The sequence below is a fragment of the Labrus bergylta genome, chromosome 6 (genome assembly GCF_963930695.1).
Source record: "Labrus bergylta chromosome 6, fLabBer1.1, whole genome shotgun sequence".
NCBI lineage: Eukaryota > Metazoa > Chordata > Actinopteri > Labriformes > Labridae > Labrus > Labrus bergylta.
In genome coordinates, this window is record NC_089200.1 from 23,723,880 (window position 1) to 23,741,765 (window position 17,886).

A 17,886-nucleotide genomic window follows, 5' to 3' on the forward strand; every position below is an offset into this window, starting at 1 on the left:
TTCTTCAGATAACATTTATGAATTGGCGCTAAAGAAATAAAGATTGATTGATTATGGGACAGATGCTTAAATCTAACCTTAAAACTCTGAACCCAAAGGGACACAGATATCAGCTGATGGTACTGTGTGTTAATGTGCAGTAGATTTTGTAGTGATTTTTGGTAGTTTGAGTGTTTATTGTAACTTCCACAAGAGTGCACTGTTAATGAACCCGTTCAAGAAAACAAACTGTGGTGTTGTAGTCACCTGATTGACTACTCTGCAGATTTCACCGATCTTCCTGACCACCATTTGATGCAGCTGTAAATATTCAGGTAGCTCCATATCATCTTCTTTATTTTCCATCTCCTTTGCCATGTCGTCTTTTCCTTCCGTGAAGCACCTGAAACAACGAGACACGTGCTAAGAAATGATCCAGTCACACATTTTATACGGGCGTCTGAGAATCTTTGGAAGTGTGCTTAAAGTCTGGAGGAAATTCACGAGTTTAGTGAACACACTCTCACTAAGGTGTAAACACTTCCTGGGTGAATATCATACGATCACTATAGATTATGTCATAGAAGTAAAAGGCTTTTATCAATGTACTGGGAGATATTTCTGTTTTTATCTAAGCCTTTAAATGTCTGTGGCCTACAGACTACAGACTACTAGTTTATCACATGTAAAATAACAGAGAAACATGTTGTCTGACCTGGAGTGGGAGTAGACCTTCACTCTGTCCTGGTGAATGTTAACGATGAGCCAGAAGTCAGGCATCAGTGGAGACTTACACTCATGTTCATCCAGGGTGGGGCTCTCACATTCAGAATCACTGCTGCCACCATCGTATCCTTCAAACACACAGAGGCACCACTTTATGATGTCCACCAGAATTATGATGTCATTGTTTATTATATTATTTTAGACATGCCAAGTCTCTGAACACTTGTACATCGACTCGACTTGTAATACATCAAGTTTTAATATCATGAGTAAAAACAAAAATACCTCCACATCTCTGGAGCCGGGTTTTTAAAATCTGAGTGACGATAACTTTCTTACAGAATATAATATAGATTTGTACAAAGTGATGCAGCTCACTCATCCCTTCTGGGCCTCCATACATGTGTGGTGGTGACTGTGTCTGCAGAGACCCTGTCCTCTGACTGGATTGTCATTTTTTGGTTTGTTTTAATTGACTCAGGTCGTTTCTAGGAGGGAAGCTGTTTTTTTTTTTCTTCCAGAGGAGAGTGAGTCAAATAGAGCCGCGGAAATCTGATGTGATTCATGTTCTTGAAGCCCCGCCCCTAATGTGACGGTTTGAACGGCTGTTAAACGTAGAAATTTAACCTGAACTAAAATGATTCATGTTATATTTTGACCAAAGCACAGCACAGATGTTTTATTTAGACCACAGGGGACTGTTTTAAAAGGTGTAGAAGGGGGATAATGTCCCCTTTAAATAAAGATGTTCGATTGTCGTTTCACTTTCTGCTGAACTTACCTTGCATGTCTGAGTCCAGACTACCCTGGCTGGAGACGACACTCTGGACTCGACTTGGCCTGAGTTTGCCACAGCCTGAGAGGAGAGACAAACCGTTAGTTAAATCAAAGCCTCGAAAAAGAGCACACTCAGAAGTTTTCAACTGCCTGTCCTTTGACAACTGCGCTTCAGTTTCAAAACAACAGAGAAAGCTCGTTTGATCAGCGGTTGTAAGAATCTGCCAAAATGAGTGTTAGTGCTGCTGTCATAATGAAAGGAAGAAACAAGCTGGAGGGATACATGTGATACACTTTCAAGCTCTACCTGGCCTGATACATTAACTATTTAGTATTGTTAATGCTCACTGTCAACTCTAAGAGCTGTCATTTTAAAGTAGATAAAAGAAAACATGCTTAGGTCTACATGCACGCATGTTTGAGAGACTCACTTTGGGAGGCAGACTGCACAGACTCAGCCAGGCTGACACTGGATGGGGTCTTGGGGGGTGAAGTTGGCTCTGTTCTGGGCTCAGTGTGGAGCTGGAGGGCACTGGGCTGACCTCTGTCCCCTACCATGCCAAGGGAGCTCTGTGAAACGTTGTCATATGCCTCAGGCTTCTGGGCTCTGACTGGCTCACTGGTTTCTGCAGTTGTATCACTCGGAGTGTCCGTAGTGGTGCTGATGGACTTCTTCTCTTCACTCTACAGTTGGAGGGTGAAATTTTAAATTCAGCAAAGTTTTCTTTGAACAAGTTTTGAAGGCTTAAAGTCAAAGTTCAACAAAAAAGCTAACACAAAGCACATAGAACACACAGAAAAGTTTTGATAAAGAAATCAAAGAAGAAACTGCTGCCTGTTGTTATGAATCAGAAAAGAAACACCAACAGAACCATCACACAGATAAAGGATTGAAAAGCAGCTTAATGAACATTTCAAAAAGTGAAGAGACGTTATCCAAATCATCTGGCAGACAATAAGATATCCTGAAGCAGGAGACTTATTCTCAAGTTTTACACCAGGCTAACAGTAGCAGTACAGTGCAGGGCGGCTGTGGATCAGTGGCAGAGTCAGTCGTCACAGAGTTATTGCACGTTACCTCACTATCAGCCTCTGCTGCCTCATTCTCTGCTTCACTCTCCAGTAAGACCCCCTCCACCTCTGCTCCCACGCTGCAGGGATTGGTGTGTTGTTGTAGCGGGTCAGCAGTGCGCTCAGACAGCTTCTTAGTGGCGTTAATCCTCTGTGGGTGCAGTCTGCTCAAAGACATGTAGTAAAAGCTGTCCTGCTCTCCGTTCAGCACGTAGCCAGTGAAGGACATTCTGCGGAACTCCTGCAGAAACAGACGTCACTCATCAAACTTATGAGACTCTCTATTAATAAGGAAAGTAACAACATAAACACTGTTTTTACTGACAATAAAAAAACATCAAAAATAGATTGTTGATCAGTTTTCTAAATAATGTACAGTTTCATAATAAAGGTGGCATGAACAAATTCATCCAAAGGTGAAACTTGGCAACGTGTTCTTCTCAAACCGTTTATTAAAAGATGTTCTGTTAAGTGTGTCCTTGCCTCTCTGAATTTTTCCAGCGACAGCTCTGGCCCAAAGACAAACTGCAGTGGAACGTCCTCACAGTGACAATGTGGTCGCCCGCTGGACCGCATGACATGCTCTGCTACTTTCTGCAGCGTGGTTGAACTGATGATTCGAGAATGACGCAGAGCAGAGACGATCTCGTCCTCAAGAAGCCAGCGGATCTGAAATCCGCACAGAACAATGAGACATATATACATATATATATATATATATAAAAACCGTAAGAATCTTTCTAGCCAACTGTTAAAGCAAGAGCCACATAGGACATATTATCTCCCTTTTCAAACAGCCCCCTGTGGTCTAAATGAAACATCTGTGCTGTGCTTTGGTCAAAACATAACATGAATCAAGCACCAGAGGAGGTTTGTGACCCTGTATAAACCAGCTCTCTCAGAACGCTCTGTTTTGGTGTGTGTGTCTCTTTTTTCCCCACTTGTGACATCACAAGGAGAGCAAATTTGAAACGGAGCATTTTTCTCTGTGTTGTAAGACTTGTGTAGATTACAAACAAAGTATGAATGGGTTTATTTCACATCTTGTGGGTCGGTAGACACTCAGGTTACCCAAATATATGTCACCTTTAACTTTTTCAAAAAAATTGTCATTGCTACCAGAAACTATTTTGCTAGTTTTGACAGTAACAAATTTATCGAATGAAACTCTGAAGATGGAAAGTTATAAGAACTAGGAATGCACCGATGCATCGGTTCAACACTCATATCGGCAAATAATGAAGCATGAACCGAGGTCAAAAGACGATGTTTATTTTGTTGTACCAAATCAATTTAATGCATCTAGTTCACCAAACTCCTGATTCAGAGAAGAGGTTTTCTATTGGGCAGATGACCTGTTGGAAGAACTCTGACTTGTTTTCATTGTCAAACATGAAGGAAAAATGTGGTATTGTGGGAGTCTGACACCAAAAGAAGTCATGAAACAAACATCGGTACTGGAATCGTCAATCTTCTAAACATTTCAAACATCGGGCATCAGTCCTGATTTTTTACAAATCAGTGCATCTATAATAAGGTATAATAAGTAAAACTACTTCCTTGTTGCATTTAAATATTGTATTGTCTCCTTGCCTTGCCGCTCTGATAGTTTACACTTGGTTATGCCAGACTTACCTCATCCATTGTGGCGAGAATCGCTAACTTGTGAGGAATTGGGAGTTTGGATAAGGGATCACTGGAGACCCTAAAAACGGTTAGAAGAACATTGAAACAAACAGAGAGGGTATCAGAGTCATATGGAGAAAGTTCACCTCAGAAATGTACTGTGAAACAAGAGTTCAACAGTCTCACCCGTCAACACCAGCTCCCCTCAGGTTGTCCAGCGCCGCCATGAGCTCCTCATCAGAGCGATATGAGGAGGGCTGCCCTGGTGACCGATTCAGGGACACACTGCTCTCTGACGTGTATCTGGACGCAAAGAGGAGTAAGGGTTCGTAATGTAATTAGTAATTAGTAACCACATGGTACTCCTACTCTGTAAAGCATTGTAACACATAGAACCTAACACCACACAGGTCTAGTCAACACATCTGTGTGTTTTGGCCTTTCAAATACAAACACTGTTTTAGGTCAAAACACACCTTTAGGAAAACTCCTTTCTGGGTGAAGATGTTCAGAAAATGTGTTTAAGGTGTTTATGTGTCGACGGGTCAAAGCTTCGGCCCTCAGCAGAGGTGGAAAGAGAACTCAAATATTCTACTCAAGTAAAAGTCAAAAGTAGCTTGTTTTAAATTTACTTTAAGTAAACGTTAATATATATTTCTTTTTTAACAACTCCTGTGTAGTGCAAAAAGGACAACAGGATTGAAATCTCAAACTAGACACCATTCAACGTTTCGCCTTCAGCTGGGTCTGCACCACTGTTGTCTGACTTCTCCGTCTCCATCTTTCCGAGATTTAGAGCCAGTTTGTTATCCTGCCCATCGTTCTCTGCACTTGTTGTTATTCTTCTTCTGTGGTGTTTATTGGCGGTTCACACTGCAGTTGTTTCTGGGGTGATTTCTTTCTTATCGTATTTTACTTCTTTACATTTTTCTATTCAGTAACGGATGTGATTTAAAATGTAGTGACGCACAATACTAACTAACCCTATCCCAAAACCTACTACGCAATGATTCAGCAAGCAGTCCCATGTTTTGTTTATATCTCATACAAGACGACAACTTGTAAACACATTAACGAGAATATTCCCTGGAGTAAACTGCAAAACGAGCAGGGAGACGAGAATCCAGGTTTAAGAATCAAACTTTCTAGTGTTTCTAGTGTTTGACTCACCTGTTGTGATGGAACTCAGCCATGACTTCAATCTCCAGAGGTAGTGTCAGGACAAAAATATCTAATGTTACTGAGAGCTCATTCAAATCCACAGACTTCAAGGACTCGGCATTCTCCAGGCAGGAAATAATCTCACCTGTAATCACAAACCGGACTTCTGAGCACAGATGACTCAACCTAACTAGTGTTGAGTCAGATTTAGGATTGTATGTCCCTGTTTTTGGGGAATTAAAGATATGATCACGGCTGTACTCACCAAGGCAGGTAGGCAGAGTTTGCATGGGCATGGAGCCATGGCAGCTTTTCATGTTGACAGAACAGGTTACATGTACAAAGAGTGGAGGCATGTCCATCTGGGGCCCCTCAGCCTCCAGCAGGGAGTCTCCATCTAAGATGCTGAAGGAGTCCTGGTCCTGGTTAACCGTGTTGGAGTCAGACAGGGACTGCTCTTCACACTCTCCTTGGGTTCTGGTGTCTGGTTGCTCCTCGTACTCCACCACCAAGTCTGGGTCGCTCTCAGTCATGATGCAGCCCGGCATGTTCTCTACACAACAAACATGAAACTGGTTTGTATCACATCAGCAGGTCAGTAGTGTCCCTCATCTATTTGCTGAGGAGGATTTTATAAAGCGCTTTTGAAAAGGCAAAATCATTTTATGTTAGTGTTGTAATGAGTTTGAAGGTTAACATCCTCATTAACTCTACACATGAACAAATATTTAGAATGTTAATGTTAAGTAGCTGATAGATTTTAAACACTAGGTGGCAGAGTTACATATTGCTCCTTTAATGTAAAGGACATGGGCTCAGCCTCAAGACTCCCCCAGACGCTGTTACTTCACACACTTTACACACCTGGGTCACTGTGTTAATTAATAAGCCCCACCCACTACCAGCCAGCCAAATTAAAAAAAGAGGACGTCATGCTCACTTTAGACCCGAACACTATCTTATCTCTAACGTTCTGAAAAGGGAAAAATGCATATGAAGGTTGATCTATCCTCACCATCCTCTGTTGCAGGCTCAGCTTCTGACACCTGCTCCTCACTTGGTCTCCTCCCGCCCTCCGCATGTTCAGAGCCCTCCTGAGGAGGAAACACATTCAGAGGTTCACTTTGGCTAATCAACCGCAGTGATGTGTGTAAGCCTGAGCGGACTCTTACACTTTGTTTTAAGCAGCAATGGGAAATATGAAACACATCACCGTGTACTTACGTCTCTCTTGGTTGATGGCGGGCAGTAGAAGAAGTAGTGTGGGTTGGATGGCACAGTTTTAAAATACTGAGACACAATCTCCATGAATTTATCCTGAGGGATGATAATGTTAACTTTTATGACATTACATGAACAAAGTACGACTCTACGATTGATAAAGATGATGAATTTTCCTCCTGCGAGACGTCATGTTATACCTGTACTACTTTGTGCAGGTCTGGATACACTTCACACTTTGGCTGTGTCTGAAGCATCGACAGGGAGAACTCAGGGATTTTGGCTTCCTTAGACTCATCCAGGATCAGTGGGGATGTAGGAGCCGAGGACTTCCATCTATATTCTGCTTCACTGGTATCCTCCATTTCAATACTATAAGAATAAAATATCAGGTTTAGAAGTGTGCAGCATCACAGGAAACTGGCTGAAATACCAACCAGATAGAGGCAGGTCTGAGACACACCATCAGACTCTCTTGAGAAGGATTCAGAGTGTGTTGTCCATTTTGAAAGCTGTCTTCTGTTTTTTGGATGATTGTGGGTGTTAACGAAGCGGCAACCTCCGGTCTTGAAAAATGAACCAAATGCGGAAGTGCAAAATCCTGCTGTTCGTCGAGTGTCCGCTTGAGGCTGGCTCCAGGAACACCAGAAGTCACATACACACCACAGGCAAAAGAGATGTTTTCTACAGCAAAAATTATCATGTTTACAGCCTGGTACAAAAAATTATATATTTCTGATTAGTTATTATTGTCATCACTGGCACACACTGTATGGGGGGTGCTTTTTTTTTTTTTTTTTTTTTTTTTTTTAAAACGGCTCCGTTTTGATTTTATGAACGATACGTGTTATCCATAGCTAGGCTTGTAGCTGATATGATTGACAGGTGGGCGCAATGAAACGGTTCATGAAAAGGCTTAAAACCCGCCTCAGCTCCAGCTCTCAGCTTGTTGTTAGGCTGACTGAAAGTTGGGATGAGACAGGATTTCCAACATGGAGACCGCCATCGATGGGGCTCTAAGACCCCTGCAGGGACATATGAGTGACGTCAGCTACGTGCCTTATTGTGAATAACGCTTATCTTTCATAAATTAAAAAAATTCACCCTCCCTGTAGAGTGTGTGCCAATCGAGACATGAGCTAATCAGACCTAATAATTTTGGTACCATGCTGTAAAAATGTTCATTTATGATGTAAAAACTGGGTGTGTATGTGACTTCCTGTGCTTCTGCAGCCAGCCTCTAGTGGACACTTGACGAACTGCATGATTTTGCTCTTCTGCATCAGCTTCTTTTATCAACACCAGAGGTTGCCACTTGATTATATTCTGTTGTTGATAGTATCTCATTACACTGTATTGTGTTCATGTTTGAGCACCATGCAATTTTGTAACAATGTTGTAAATATATGTTATAAATATATAAACTTGTCTTACCTGGACGAGGAGGCCAGAGCAGCCCTGTGATCTGGTTTGTCCTCCTCCATCTCTCCAATGATAAAGGTGGGAGGGCTCTTTGAAGGTTTTGGATTCTCTCCCCATACTGAAGCTTCACCGTGTTCCCTGAAGACCCTGATGTGTCCACAGAGGGTCTGCAGGAAGGTAGTGATGTCAATCTCCTGCAGAGATTCTTCACAGTAGTCCATGGCCATCAGGACATCCTGAGAGCTGATGCTGTGTGACTGCTGCAGGCTGCAGTAAACTCCTGAGGAATAATAATAAGTAAAACAATAAAGTGTCTTTGTGACATGTTGAACAAAAATGTACAACATCTGCAGGAAAAGGTCCTCAAAGAGATCCTTGATTTTTAGGCTTGTCCTATTTACAGGATTTGATACAAGAGTAAAAGTTTAAGTTGTGGATTTTTTCAAAAGGAGGGTGAAGGTTTTCTGAGGAGAGACGTTACCTTTGACGTAGCTCTGGTGGTAATGCTCCTGAAGCAGGCCACAGTAGTTGGCTAGTTCCTTGTTTTTGTGAGGCTGAGCCAGGAGATCGGCCCAAGGGGATGGACTGCTGCGGTCCTGAGACAGTGACCTGCCAAGAGGACAAGAGTCCAGCAGACAGGCGATCAAAATGCATATCGTAATGTCAACCACAGTTTGTATCCATTAAATGTATTTAAGTATACCCATTAAGAGAGGCATAGCCCAGATCGTCACTGCAGTAAGAAAAGTCAAAGAAGCCAACAAGCTCGTGAGTCACAGCTGAACTGAGCAGCATTGGTTTGAAGCATTCAGTGTCCTTGTCCTCGTAAAAGCAGCTTTCAATTTAGTGCAGAGTCACTAGAGAGAGAGCTTCAACATTCACGCTCTCCTACAAAGCCGCAGCAAGCACAGTGGTCCTCTTAATGCTTTTGGCACAACATTTTGATTTTGAACTAAATGTAGACATTTTATCAGGGACGGCGGCAGGATTTGTTTTCTCTCCCGGTGCTGAGGGGGGACTTGACTAATATGTTGAAAAGTCGATTTTCATGAATTCATAGTTGTCTCTTTTTTTCCTCTAAACTAAATAGTCAGACTTCAGCTCCACTTAAAACAGCTACCTTTTCACCTCACAATACATAAAATAAAAACTGTTCTATCTAACCTGAATACAGAAAGAATCATGTTTGAATATCTTCTTGAGACAACATCACAGACAGCGGGACTCACTCATTGTAGACCGTCATGACTCAGAGAGACATTTACAGAGGAAATAGGCTACTGAATTTCTGCTGTATCTATTTGTAAAATGTCACATTCTTCCTTTAAAATAAAATAAAAAGGTTTGATTCATTTGGTCCATCAATCAATCTCATGTTTCATTTGATCTGAGACAGCTGGACTCCTTCTAGGGGACTCAGAGGGAGACCCTCCCGTTAATTCTTGGGTCTTGTCATTGTCTCTTGTGAGCTGTAATTCAAATTGATGGATAATCACTTTCTCGATCTGAAAGAGCTTACTGGTTATGATTATTTTTGGTGACTTGTATGTTACACCACAAGCCTGAGGAGGAAGAACAGATGGGAGTGGGGGAAACAGATTTGGAGCCTACAGAAAGCAAGTCCTGACCTCTCAGGTGTAAGCAGTAAAAGCTGAACGACAGAGGAGAGCAGAGAAACATGGTCAAGCAGTGCTACCTGAACTTCATCTGCTGATTCATCTCCCAGGATTCAGCATCTTGAGGTCTATTCTCAGGCATGAAGACAGTCAAAGACACGTATTAATAACTGAACTAAAAGTTACCAGTCATTCAAAATGCAGCCTAAGAGGTTACTTTATCCTTCTGTGTTAAGCACTTGTGATGTGTAAAGTGCTGTATGAATACATTTGACTTACAGACTTATCTCACCCTTTGGCTGCCATGCCTGCAACAACATCGCTCCACTGAAGGAATGCTTCCCACCCTGACTCTGCCCCCCCTCATCTCCTTCTAACGAGTCTCTATGGACTCTCTTTTGGAGCGGGGTAAGGGGGGGGTTCTCAATTGGGCCATGATGTCTTGGCTCTTGCTGCCCATGGGCCTACATAGTTGAGTTGGGGTTTGTGGGTTGGAGTGGGGGGGTCTGATGGTGGTGTTACTTCCTTGCTGGTTCACATGAGCAGAGCATGGGTCTGGTGGGGCAGTGGGGTGGTTAGGGTTGGTAGCTGGGTTGTGTGACTTGTCAGTGGGGCATGGGGGCTTGGTTGGGATGGGGGGGTTCATACATGGGCACTTGCCTAAGTTTTTTTTTTTGGGTGATTTCTGTCTTTGTTTTGACTTTTTTTTTTGTTGCTTTATTTAATTGGAAAGCACTTTGTAACTTCTTTTTGAAAATGTTATCCTAAACAAATTCATTTTTTTGTTTTTTAATATTTTACTATTATTACTAACTAATTTAAATTTAAACCTTTAAAAGCCCAAACTCCACCATAACATCAACTATCAACATTAGGCATCAGTCTGCATCCAATGTCAACACTGCAAACACTACATGTCTGCATACAGTCAAATTTTCTGCATATGGAGGGAAGATAACCACAGTCTGTACCGCTGTAAGAAAAAGAGATCACAGCTAAAAGACAAAACTATGACTTAAGCTGTCTAACTCTGAAATTATCTTCTGGACAACAGTTTTAGGTAAAGATGGAAAAAAAATCCCAACAAAGATAAATTCTTTCTGTTCATGCTTGTTATTTCCGTTTTAGCTGATGGTGAGTTTAAAATTTGGTAATAAAAGGGTCGTCATGCAACAGAACAGGATGAATTTGTTGTCTTTAAAGAACTCAGTATTATTCACATTTCTGTCAGAGCCTGTTCTCTCTTCTAGTACCTGAGGAAGATGTCCCTGGGTTGGCGGTTGGAGTTGGGATGCACCAGCTGCTCCTTCAGGTGATCCAGGGAGCAGTTGTAAACGTAGACAGGACACTTTAATTGGCTGCAGTCGATGCTGCTCGGCTGAGGAACCTGCCTGTCGAAGCCGATTTGGAAATCTGCCTTCTGTGGTTCAGAGAACTGGACTCCCTCTTTTTCTCCCAGATCTGGAAAAGTAAGAAAGTTAAATATTCTCTCCCAATTGTTCAGCCAAACCAGGCGCGAGTAAAATATGAAACTGTAAGGTGACTAAAATGGACAAGAGCAATGAAAAGACCTGAGCCTGGGTTCCCAGCCTCTGTCTCAGACATTCTGCTGTCCCAGCTGTCATGGTCTAGGATGACCGAGTCTGCATTCCCAGTCTGGCTCTCGGACTGTGGTGAGAGTAACGGGGACCTGTTGTTGAAGTGCCCACTACTGGAGCTGCTCTGTAGTTTACTCGCCAAACTAATGTCAGACTCAGACCTCTCCAGACAACTGGTTGAGCCAGAAAGGGAGTCAGCCTGAGATCTGTTGCTGGGTGTCAGGGTGTCGTCCTCCTGTGTGCCAGCATTACCCTGAGGCTCCGTCTCCAGCCCTGACGCTTTCAACATAAGAACATCTGCAAAACAGACACACAACCATCTTTCAACTGACCTCAATAAAAAAAGAAAAGAGCTGTTGGACATTAAAGATGACTCGAGGTGTACCTGCGAAGGAAGCAGGGAGGAAGGTGAGGAGAATTTGCTGTGAGCCGATGTACTTGGCGTAGGCTCTCCACTGCGGTGAGGAGGAGTTCCTCTCCAACAGAAAGGGCTCCTCATCCACAAGGTCAGCATTACTGAAACTCTGTGAAAAGGAGAAGAACCACATGTTTTATACTTGTAGAGACTAACCAATGCAGTTATTTATATGTATATTGTACTGGTTAAAATGAGATTCATTTGACGCCATGAATGACAAATCTCGTGTTAAACTCGTAATTTGTGTTAAAGGTAGAGTTAAAAAAGTAAAGCCGCTCAATCATCCCTTCTGGGCCTCCATACATGTGTGGTGGTGACTGTGTCTGCAGAGACTCTGTCCTCTGACTGGTGTGTTTCCTTTCAGCCTATTAGAGCGCGCAGGTGAGTTTAGGAGTGGATACAATTCAGTGATTGGACTCGATTCAAACCGGTGAATATGACAGACGTGGACGTAACGTCAAAGAAGAGAAGATGTAATCATCATAGTGGGGCGAAACACCATGCAGAAAAAAGCTCGTTCTAAAATGGTATATGTTAAATCTTGTGTTGGCTTTGACTTGAGTGTGCTTGCTTTCTGCAGGACAGGAAGTTGACAAACACTGGTTGTTAGCTTGTGTTAGCGTCTGATAGCTTCGAGTGAAGGTACAAGCAGTAAACACACACACTACGTCCTGCAGTGGGTGAGCACTTCTTTGAGTGATGAGCTCAGGAGGAGGGGTCCAGTTTGAAGGTTGTCATTTTCAAGCTGTAAACCACCTATATCGTTTATATTTCATTTATAGCACCATCATCCGAGTGAAAACACATGCAGCAGCACAGACATGTTACAAAAGTTACACTGACGTCTACAGTGTGTGTGTAAAAGACGAAGGGCTGCATTTTGCAAAAGTGAATCATTGAACACAGTAAATAAGGATAGGCTCGGCATGACAGGGCTTATTATTAATGGAGTATTTCTTCAAATCCTATTCAAGCAGGGAGCCTGAGAGGGAGAATTCAGCTGAGTCAGGATTTATGTTTGCTCCTGTAAAATGAAATAAGCTGTTTTTTGTATCAGACTCTGATCAACGCTGGGGCAGTTTTGTTGCTTCATTAAGTAACCCCTGAGGTGTTTTTAGATGTCAGAAAAAGGACTCTGAATATTCATTTGCCAAGACATTATACATACACACAAATATCCACACAAACATATATTATTGTATAACCTGTAAAGTGCTGGTCGATCCCATCACCTCTTTGCCACTGCATGTGGTGTGGAAGGATGTCATCGCGTCCTGTCTTTCTGAAGGCTTCACACACTCTTCTGAGACGAAACAGAAAAGCAGATATGTTGGTACAATGAGTGAGACAGAGACTCAGTGAGAGGCTCTGTGTTTTATTACGACTGGACATCGAAAGGTAAATGCTATCAAATCAAAACCCTGAAAGTGTTAACGTGTTGAGTTGTTGTAAATAGGGATGAGATGAAGAGATGTGAACTGACCTTTGATTACAGGTAGGGAGAAAGGAGCCACATGGCCATCTCGTTCTCGCTCTAAAATGTGGAGCATGAAGGCGGCGTGGTCGTTGTCAGCTAACGGGATCTCTCTGTCACTGAGCTCATGCTCCAGGCTGCTGTGGAAGAGGCTGAGCAGGAGCTCGTTAGGCAGACAGGGGGAGCTGTGCAGCTGCTCCTCGTTCTCCCCTGTTTCAGGTGAAGAGGTTAAGACCCACATGTCAACATAGGATGATTATTGTTTCTAACGAGGATATCAATTCATTTTGTCAGCTGCTTCTTCAACATCCCCGTAATAAAACAGAGCAGTTTGACTTCATTACCTGTAGTGAACGTGAGGAAGAAGAGCTCCACCTGCTGGCACTTTGGTAGCAGCTGAATGAGGTCAAACTGGAAAGGAACCATGTGAATGCTGTCCTCAGGGTCCGAGGCTTCTCCTGCAAACACAGAAGAACGAAATTCATCAAGTCAAAAAGATTTCGCATTTAAAAATAAAATAAGAGAAATCAAAAATTGTCAACAAGTCAATAATTATATAGTAAAACATTCACAGTCATGTCTTAGGGGCATGAAAAGTACTCTGAACAAGAATACATTAACATACTTTTACTGAACACTTTAGATAGAGGATATTAAAAAAAAAAACATTTTTAAAGAGTGGTTATAAAGGTCACATATTATCCTCTTTTTCAACCACTTTCAATAAGTCTCAGAGCTCCCGTTAACATGTCTGTGAAGTTTCTTGTTCTAAATCCACTCTGATCCTGTATTTGATCATGCCTATAAACCCCTCTATTTCAGCCCTGCTCAAAACAGGCTGTTTCTGTGTCTGTAGCTTTAAATGTAAATGAGCTGTGTCTGACCACGCCCCCTCTCTGGAAGGGCTTGGATGGCTTGGGCTTTCTCGCTCCATGTCCTATTGTTTACAGTAAGAAGGCAGAATCAGAGGGCAGAACAAACACCTAGCTATGGGAGTGTCACCCACCTGGAGAAGGGGTTACTGCCCTTTGTGATGTCATGAAGGGAAAATCTCCAAAAGGCTTGTTTGAGCACACATTTTCTGAAAAGTGGAGCATGTAAAATATGGGGAGGATAGAATGTTCTCATAACCGGGGGCTTTGTAGACAGACTAGGAACACATATTAGTGTCAGAGAAAAAACAAGGTAAAGTGTATTTTGCATAATATGTGACCTTTAACACTGTTTATTAGATTAACGATCTGAATAGGTCCTTACTGCAGTGGTGCAGGCCATTGAGAGTTTTCAGCCTGTCCAGGGTCAAATAACAATGTAAAATGTGAATTGTGTCAAAAAAAAAAAATTATTCTACCTCTCAAATCCTTGAATCCAGCCGGCATTGAGCAGACCTGGTCCTTGTTCTGACACAGTTGGCTCAAATACTCAAAGGTCATCATAGTGGACATACAGGCAAAATCTCTGGGGAATATCTACATACGAGAGAGAAACTTATGTAAACCTTTACATACATTCATACATACCCACAAAACAGAGAGCAATGAAACTGAGCTCCTTGTGAGCACAGAGAGATTCAGAATATCACCCCTCAGCTCTGATCTTGAGACTGGAATGTGGTGCTGTATGAATACATTATACACACTGCTTGAGGTATCTCCTGGTACTTGAGGCCCTTAAAGTGGCGATGCTGTTCCATGCAGTTCATCACAGTGCCACTCTGCGGTTCTACCCAACACTCTGTCACGAGGTTCAGCTCCGTGTCCACATCGACAGCCTCCACTTCAGTGTCGTTGTCATCATCAGTGGAGAAGCTGAAGTCCCACAAAAACAAAAGCTGGTTGTTAAAACACTGTCACAGGACAGCCGACCAGTACAGATTGCAATTATTTGCATATTTTGTGACAGCTGATGAAGGAGGGTCGATGTTATTGTCAATGTATGCAGACCATACGTACTGTATGTAAACCAATATACCGTAAAACATAAAATAAAAAAGCCCAGTCCAGATCCTCTTGCCTGGTGTTGCTGCACTTTTTGACAAACAAAGGTAGGTCTCGATTAGAGACCCAACTTATTGAGTGTTGATTAGTTTGCTAAATAAAAACACATAAACAAGGGTCTACCGCTGTCCCCCACCTTGCAGCAGGTTCGTATAGACGAGCTGTCTTATGAATAAGATCAAATTATTGATATGCCATTTTGTTTATTTATCGCTATTCTAATCGTGGGCATGTCTTTGTGTTCTGTAAGTCTTTCCCTTCTTTGATGTGAGCGAGTTTTGTTTTAAAAAACATTACAGGCATGTAAGTTTACCGAGCTCTTCCATCTATTTGTAATATTTCTTTTTGCGCCTGTAAAAGTTTGGGGCTCGAATAAAACTCTGTACTGTGACTGTTCGGCCTCCATGGCACATGTTTCAGTAAACCCTGTGTTGCAACACAACACTGCACTCTGTGAGGAGACTTATTCTGGAAGTTATTTGCTGTTTTTATATTTCCTTTCTTAATTTTTTTGCACCAAAACACCAAAATTCCTTGTATGTGTAAATGAACTTAAAATCAAAAAACGATTCTGATTCTTTTTCTGAACAAGTCTTTGGCACCACATTTTAGAAGTATTAAAAAAACATATAGGCAGATGTTCTAGTTACAGACATCTGAATCACTGTCCACAACTTTGATGCCTTTTTCAGCAATACACAGGTCTCATATTACCTCCATTAAAGTCTCACTCTAATGGTTAGAGACACAGTTAGTCAATAACAACTTTGTAATGTAGGTGGACTTAAAGCAACAGTAGGCAACATTATGTCATCAGAATTTTCTTTAAAATAACACATTTCTATCATAACATAATATTATATTAAAATGATGTCAGTAGTCTGAGATGTGCATTAGAGCACTTTGAATACATTTTTTTAAACTCCCCCAGTCGGATCCAAACAACCAATCATGGTTAGCTTACCTTTAATTAGCCAATCACAGCTATGATGTACAAAGTTAGCGTGTATGTTTACTGTCTGTAGCTACACTGCAAACCACCTGAGAATAGGCCTTTAACATGGGTTTTAATGGATAAGCAGATCATTTAGCAAGCTAGCAGATGCTAACCCCTGAGCTAAGGTGTTTGACCCCCTCCTGTCCAGCAGAAAGCAGACCAACTACGCATCAACGGGTAAAAGCAGACCCAAGGTTCACCCTCGTTTTAGAACGAGCGTTATGTGCATGGTGTTTCGCCTCACTGTGATTATATTTTCTCGGCTTTGCCGCTACATCCACGTCTGTCATATTCGCAGGTTTGAATTGCATTAAATCTCTGAATTGTATAAACTCCTGAACTCCCCTGTGACATACTCTCCCTCCCTCCTCAGGAAACGTCCAGTCAAGTAAAAACACATCTACCACCACACATGTATGAAGGCCCAGAAATGATGATTGAGCCATTTTACTTTTGTATAAGTTCATCAGAAACAGCTACTGACTCTGTCTTTAACCGTCCGACGCCCAGCCACCCCATCGGACTGTGTCGTCCCACAATCACCGCCGTCCTCATTCATGCACGGCCTGCTCCGACCTCCACCTCAGGGTCAAGGAAGTGTGGACAACAGGAACGCGAGGAATACAAAGGAGAAATCCTTCCTGCATATTATCCCATTTGCTCTTTTGTAAAGCGTCTCGAGGTAACACTTGTTTTGAATAAGTGCTGTAAAAATAATGATTGATTGATTGAACTTGGCCATTGCATTGTGTTACTACTTAGGTTGGAAACTGAAGTCTACATTTTCAACATTACAAACAGAATAGATTGGATCGGAGTCAGGTTCAATCCTTTGCTGCCCAAACTATTTTTTGAAAGCTTTTTTTGTCTGCAGAGTTTTGTAACAGACAAAGCTGAAGAGAGACTGTGCAGGTGGCAGAAAGAGATATAGAGATGACACACGGCAAAGAACTTGTGTCTGAACTATACCTGACCACAGCTGACAAAATACGGTACAGATGATGCTCCCAGTCTCACCTGTCCTTGGTGGATGTAGAGTGAGGTGGAAACAGGATGTACTGAACGATACAGGAGTGACTCTCTCTGTCAGTCTCCCCTGAGACAGCCTAAAGAAGAGAAAAGAAGAAACAAATAAGTAATAGCTTTTATATCCAAGAACTTCAGTTCTTAAAGGGATACTTCACCCATTTGCATTTAGCTTGATATCATTAGAAAACTGGTAGTATTTTTCAATTGGTCGTACATCCCGCCCTCATTTTCCCTTGAGATAGGAAAGATCTGTATTTCTTGTCTAAAAAGGAGCCTCCGATGATGCAAAAATCATCATTTTGCATTTTCTGAGGCTGCTTCGGTTAGAGGGGGTGAAACTACATCGCCACTGAAGCTACAGAGCTATCACAGATCAGTGGGTGGGACTGCACTCCCAGAATCGAAACTGAACGTCCACCATCTTGCTTGGAAGCTATGCTAACAGTTTCAGAAAGTTGAGAAGAACTAAAGTATGATAAAAGTATGTTTCAACTTCAAACTATGGATGAAGGGGATTTTGAAGGTCTTGTGCTCGAATCGGATATTTGCAGCTATCTCTACGAGCCGTTATAAATATAGTATAATGAGTCTGTAAATAGAGCAGAGTGGCCAAATTCTGGGAGTTGGTGTCTTTCATCCACATGAGCCAAAAAGACACTTTCTGCCTTTTCTGGGTCAAGAAGGCACCAACTTCAAAATGTATTTCACATTTCTACTACATGTATGACCCAATTTCATTACAGATTCATGTTTCAGCAGGTGAAGTATCCCTTT

At 42.1% G+C, this 17,886-nt stretch overlaps 2 protein-coding genes across 2 annotated transcripts in view; one reads left to right on the plus strand and one right to left on the minus strand.

Annotated features, from left to right (window-relative positions):
• The window catches only part of hyi (hydroxypyruvate isomerase), a 127,755-nt gene that overhangs the window by 62,314 nt on the left and 47,555 nt on the right, over nt 1–17,886 (plus strand). The gene's annotated exons all lie outside the window — the stretch shown is intronic.
• The window catches only part of szt2 (SZT2 subunit of KICSTOR complex), a 91,713-nt gene that overhangs the window by 58,289 nt on the left and 15,538 nt on the right, over nt 1–17,886 (minus strand). The window contains exons 18-41 of the mRNA XM_065956048.1: nt 17,101–17,189; nt 14,729–14,897; nt 14,441–14,558; nt 13,434–13,547; nt 13,099–13,299; nt 12,821–12,918; nt 11,583–11,721; nt 11,171–11,494; nt 10,853–11,060; nt 8,465–8,592; nt 7,996–8,263; nt 6,762–6,933; nt 6,565–6,657; nt 6,356–6,434; nt 5,606–5,893; nt 5,350–5,485; nt 4,366–4,482; nt 4,189–4,258; nt 3,037–3,222; nt 2,561–2,794; nt 1,914–2,166; nt 1,487–1,561; nt 695–833; nt 247–382 (exon numbers count right to left, since the gene is read on the minus strand). Coding sequence (XP_065812120.1) covers nt 247–382; nt 695–833; nt 1,487–1,561; nt 1,914–2,166; nt 2,561–2,794; nt 3,037–3,222; nt 4,189–4,258; nt 4,366–4,482; nt 5,350–5,485; nt 5,606–5,893; nt 6,356–6,434; nt 6,565–6,657; nt 6,762–6,933; nt 7,996–8,263; nt 8,465–8,592; nt 10,853–11,060; nt 11,171–11,494; nt 11,583–11,721; nt 12,821–12,918; nt 13,099–13,299; nt 13,434–13,547; nt 14,441–14,558; nt 14,729–14,897; nt 17,101–17,189 — 3,834 coding nt within the window. The remainder of the gene's footprint in view (nt 1–246; nt 383–694; nt 834–1,486; nt 1,562–1,913; nt 2,167–2,560; nt 2,795–3,036; nt 3,223–4,188; nt 4,259–4,365; nt 4,483–5,349; nt 5,486–5,605; nt 5,894–6,355; nt 6,435–6,564; nt 6,658–6,761; nt 6,934–7,995; nt 8,264–8,464; nt 8,593–10,852; nt 11,061–11,170; nt 11,495–11,582; nt 11,722–12,820; nt 12,919–13,098; nt 13,300–13,433; nt 13,548–14,440; nt 14,559–14,728; nt 14,898–17,100; nt 17,190–17,886) is intronic.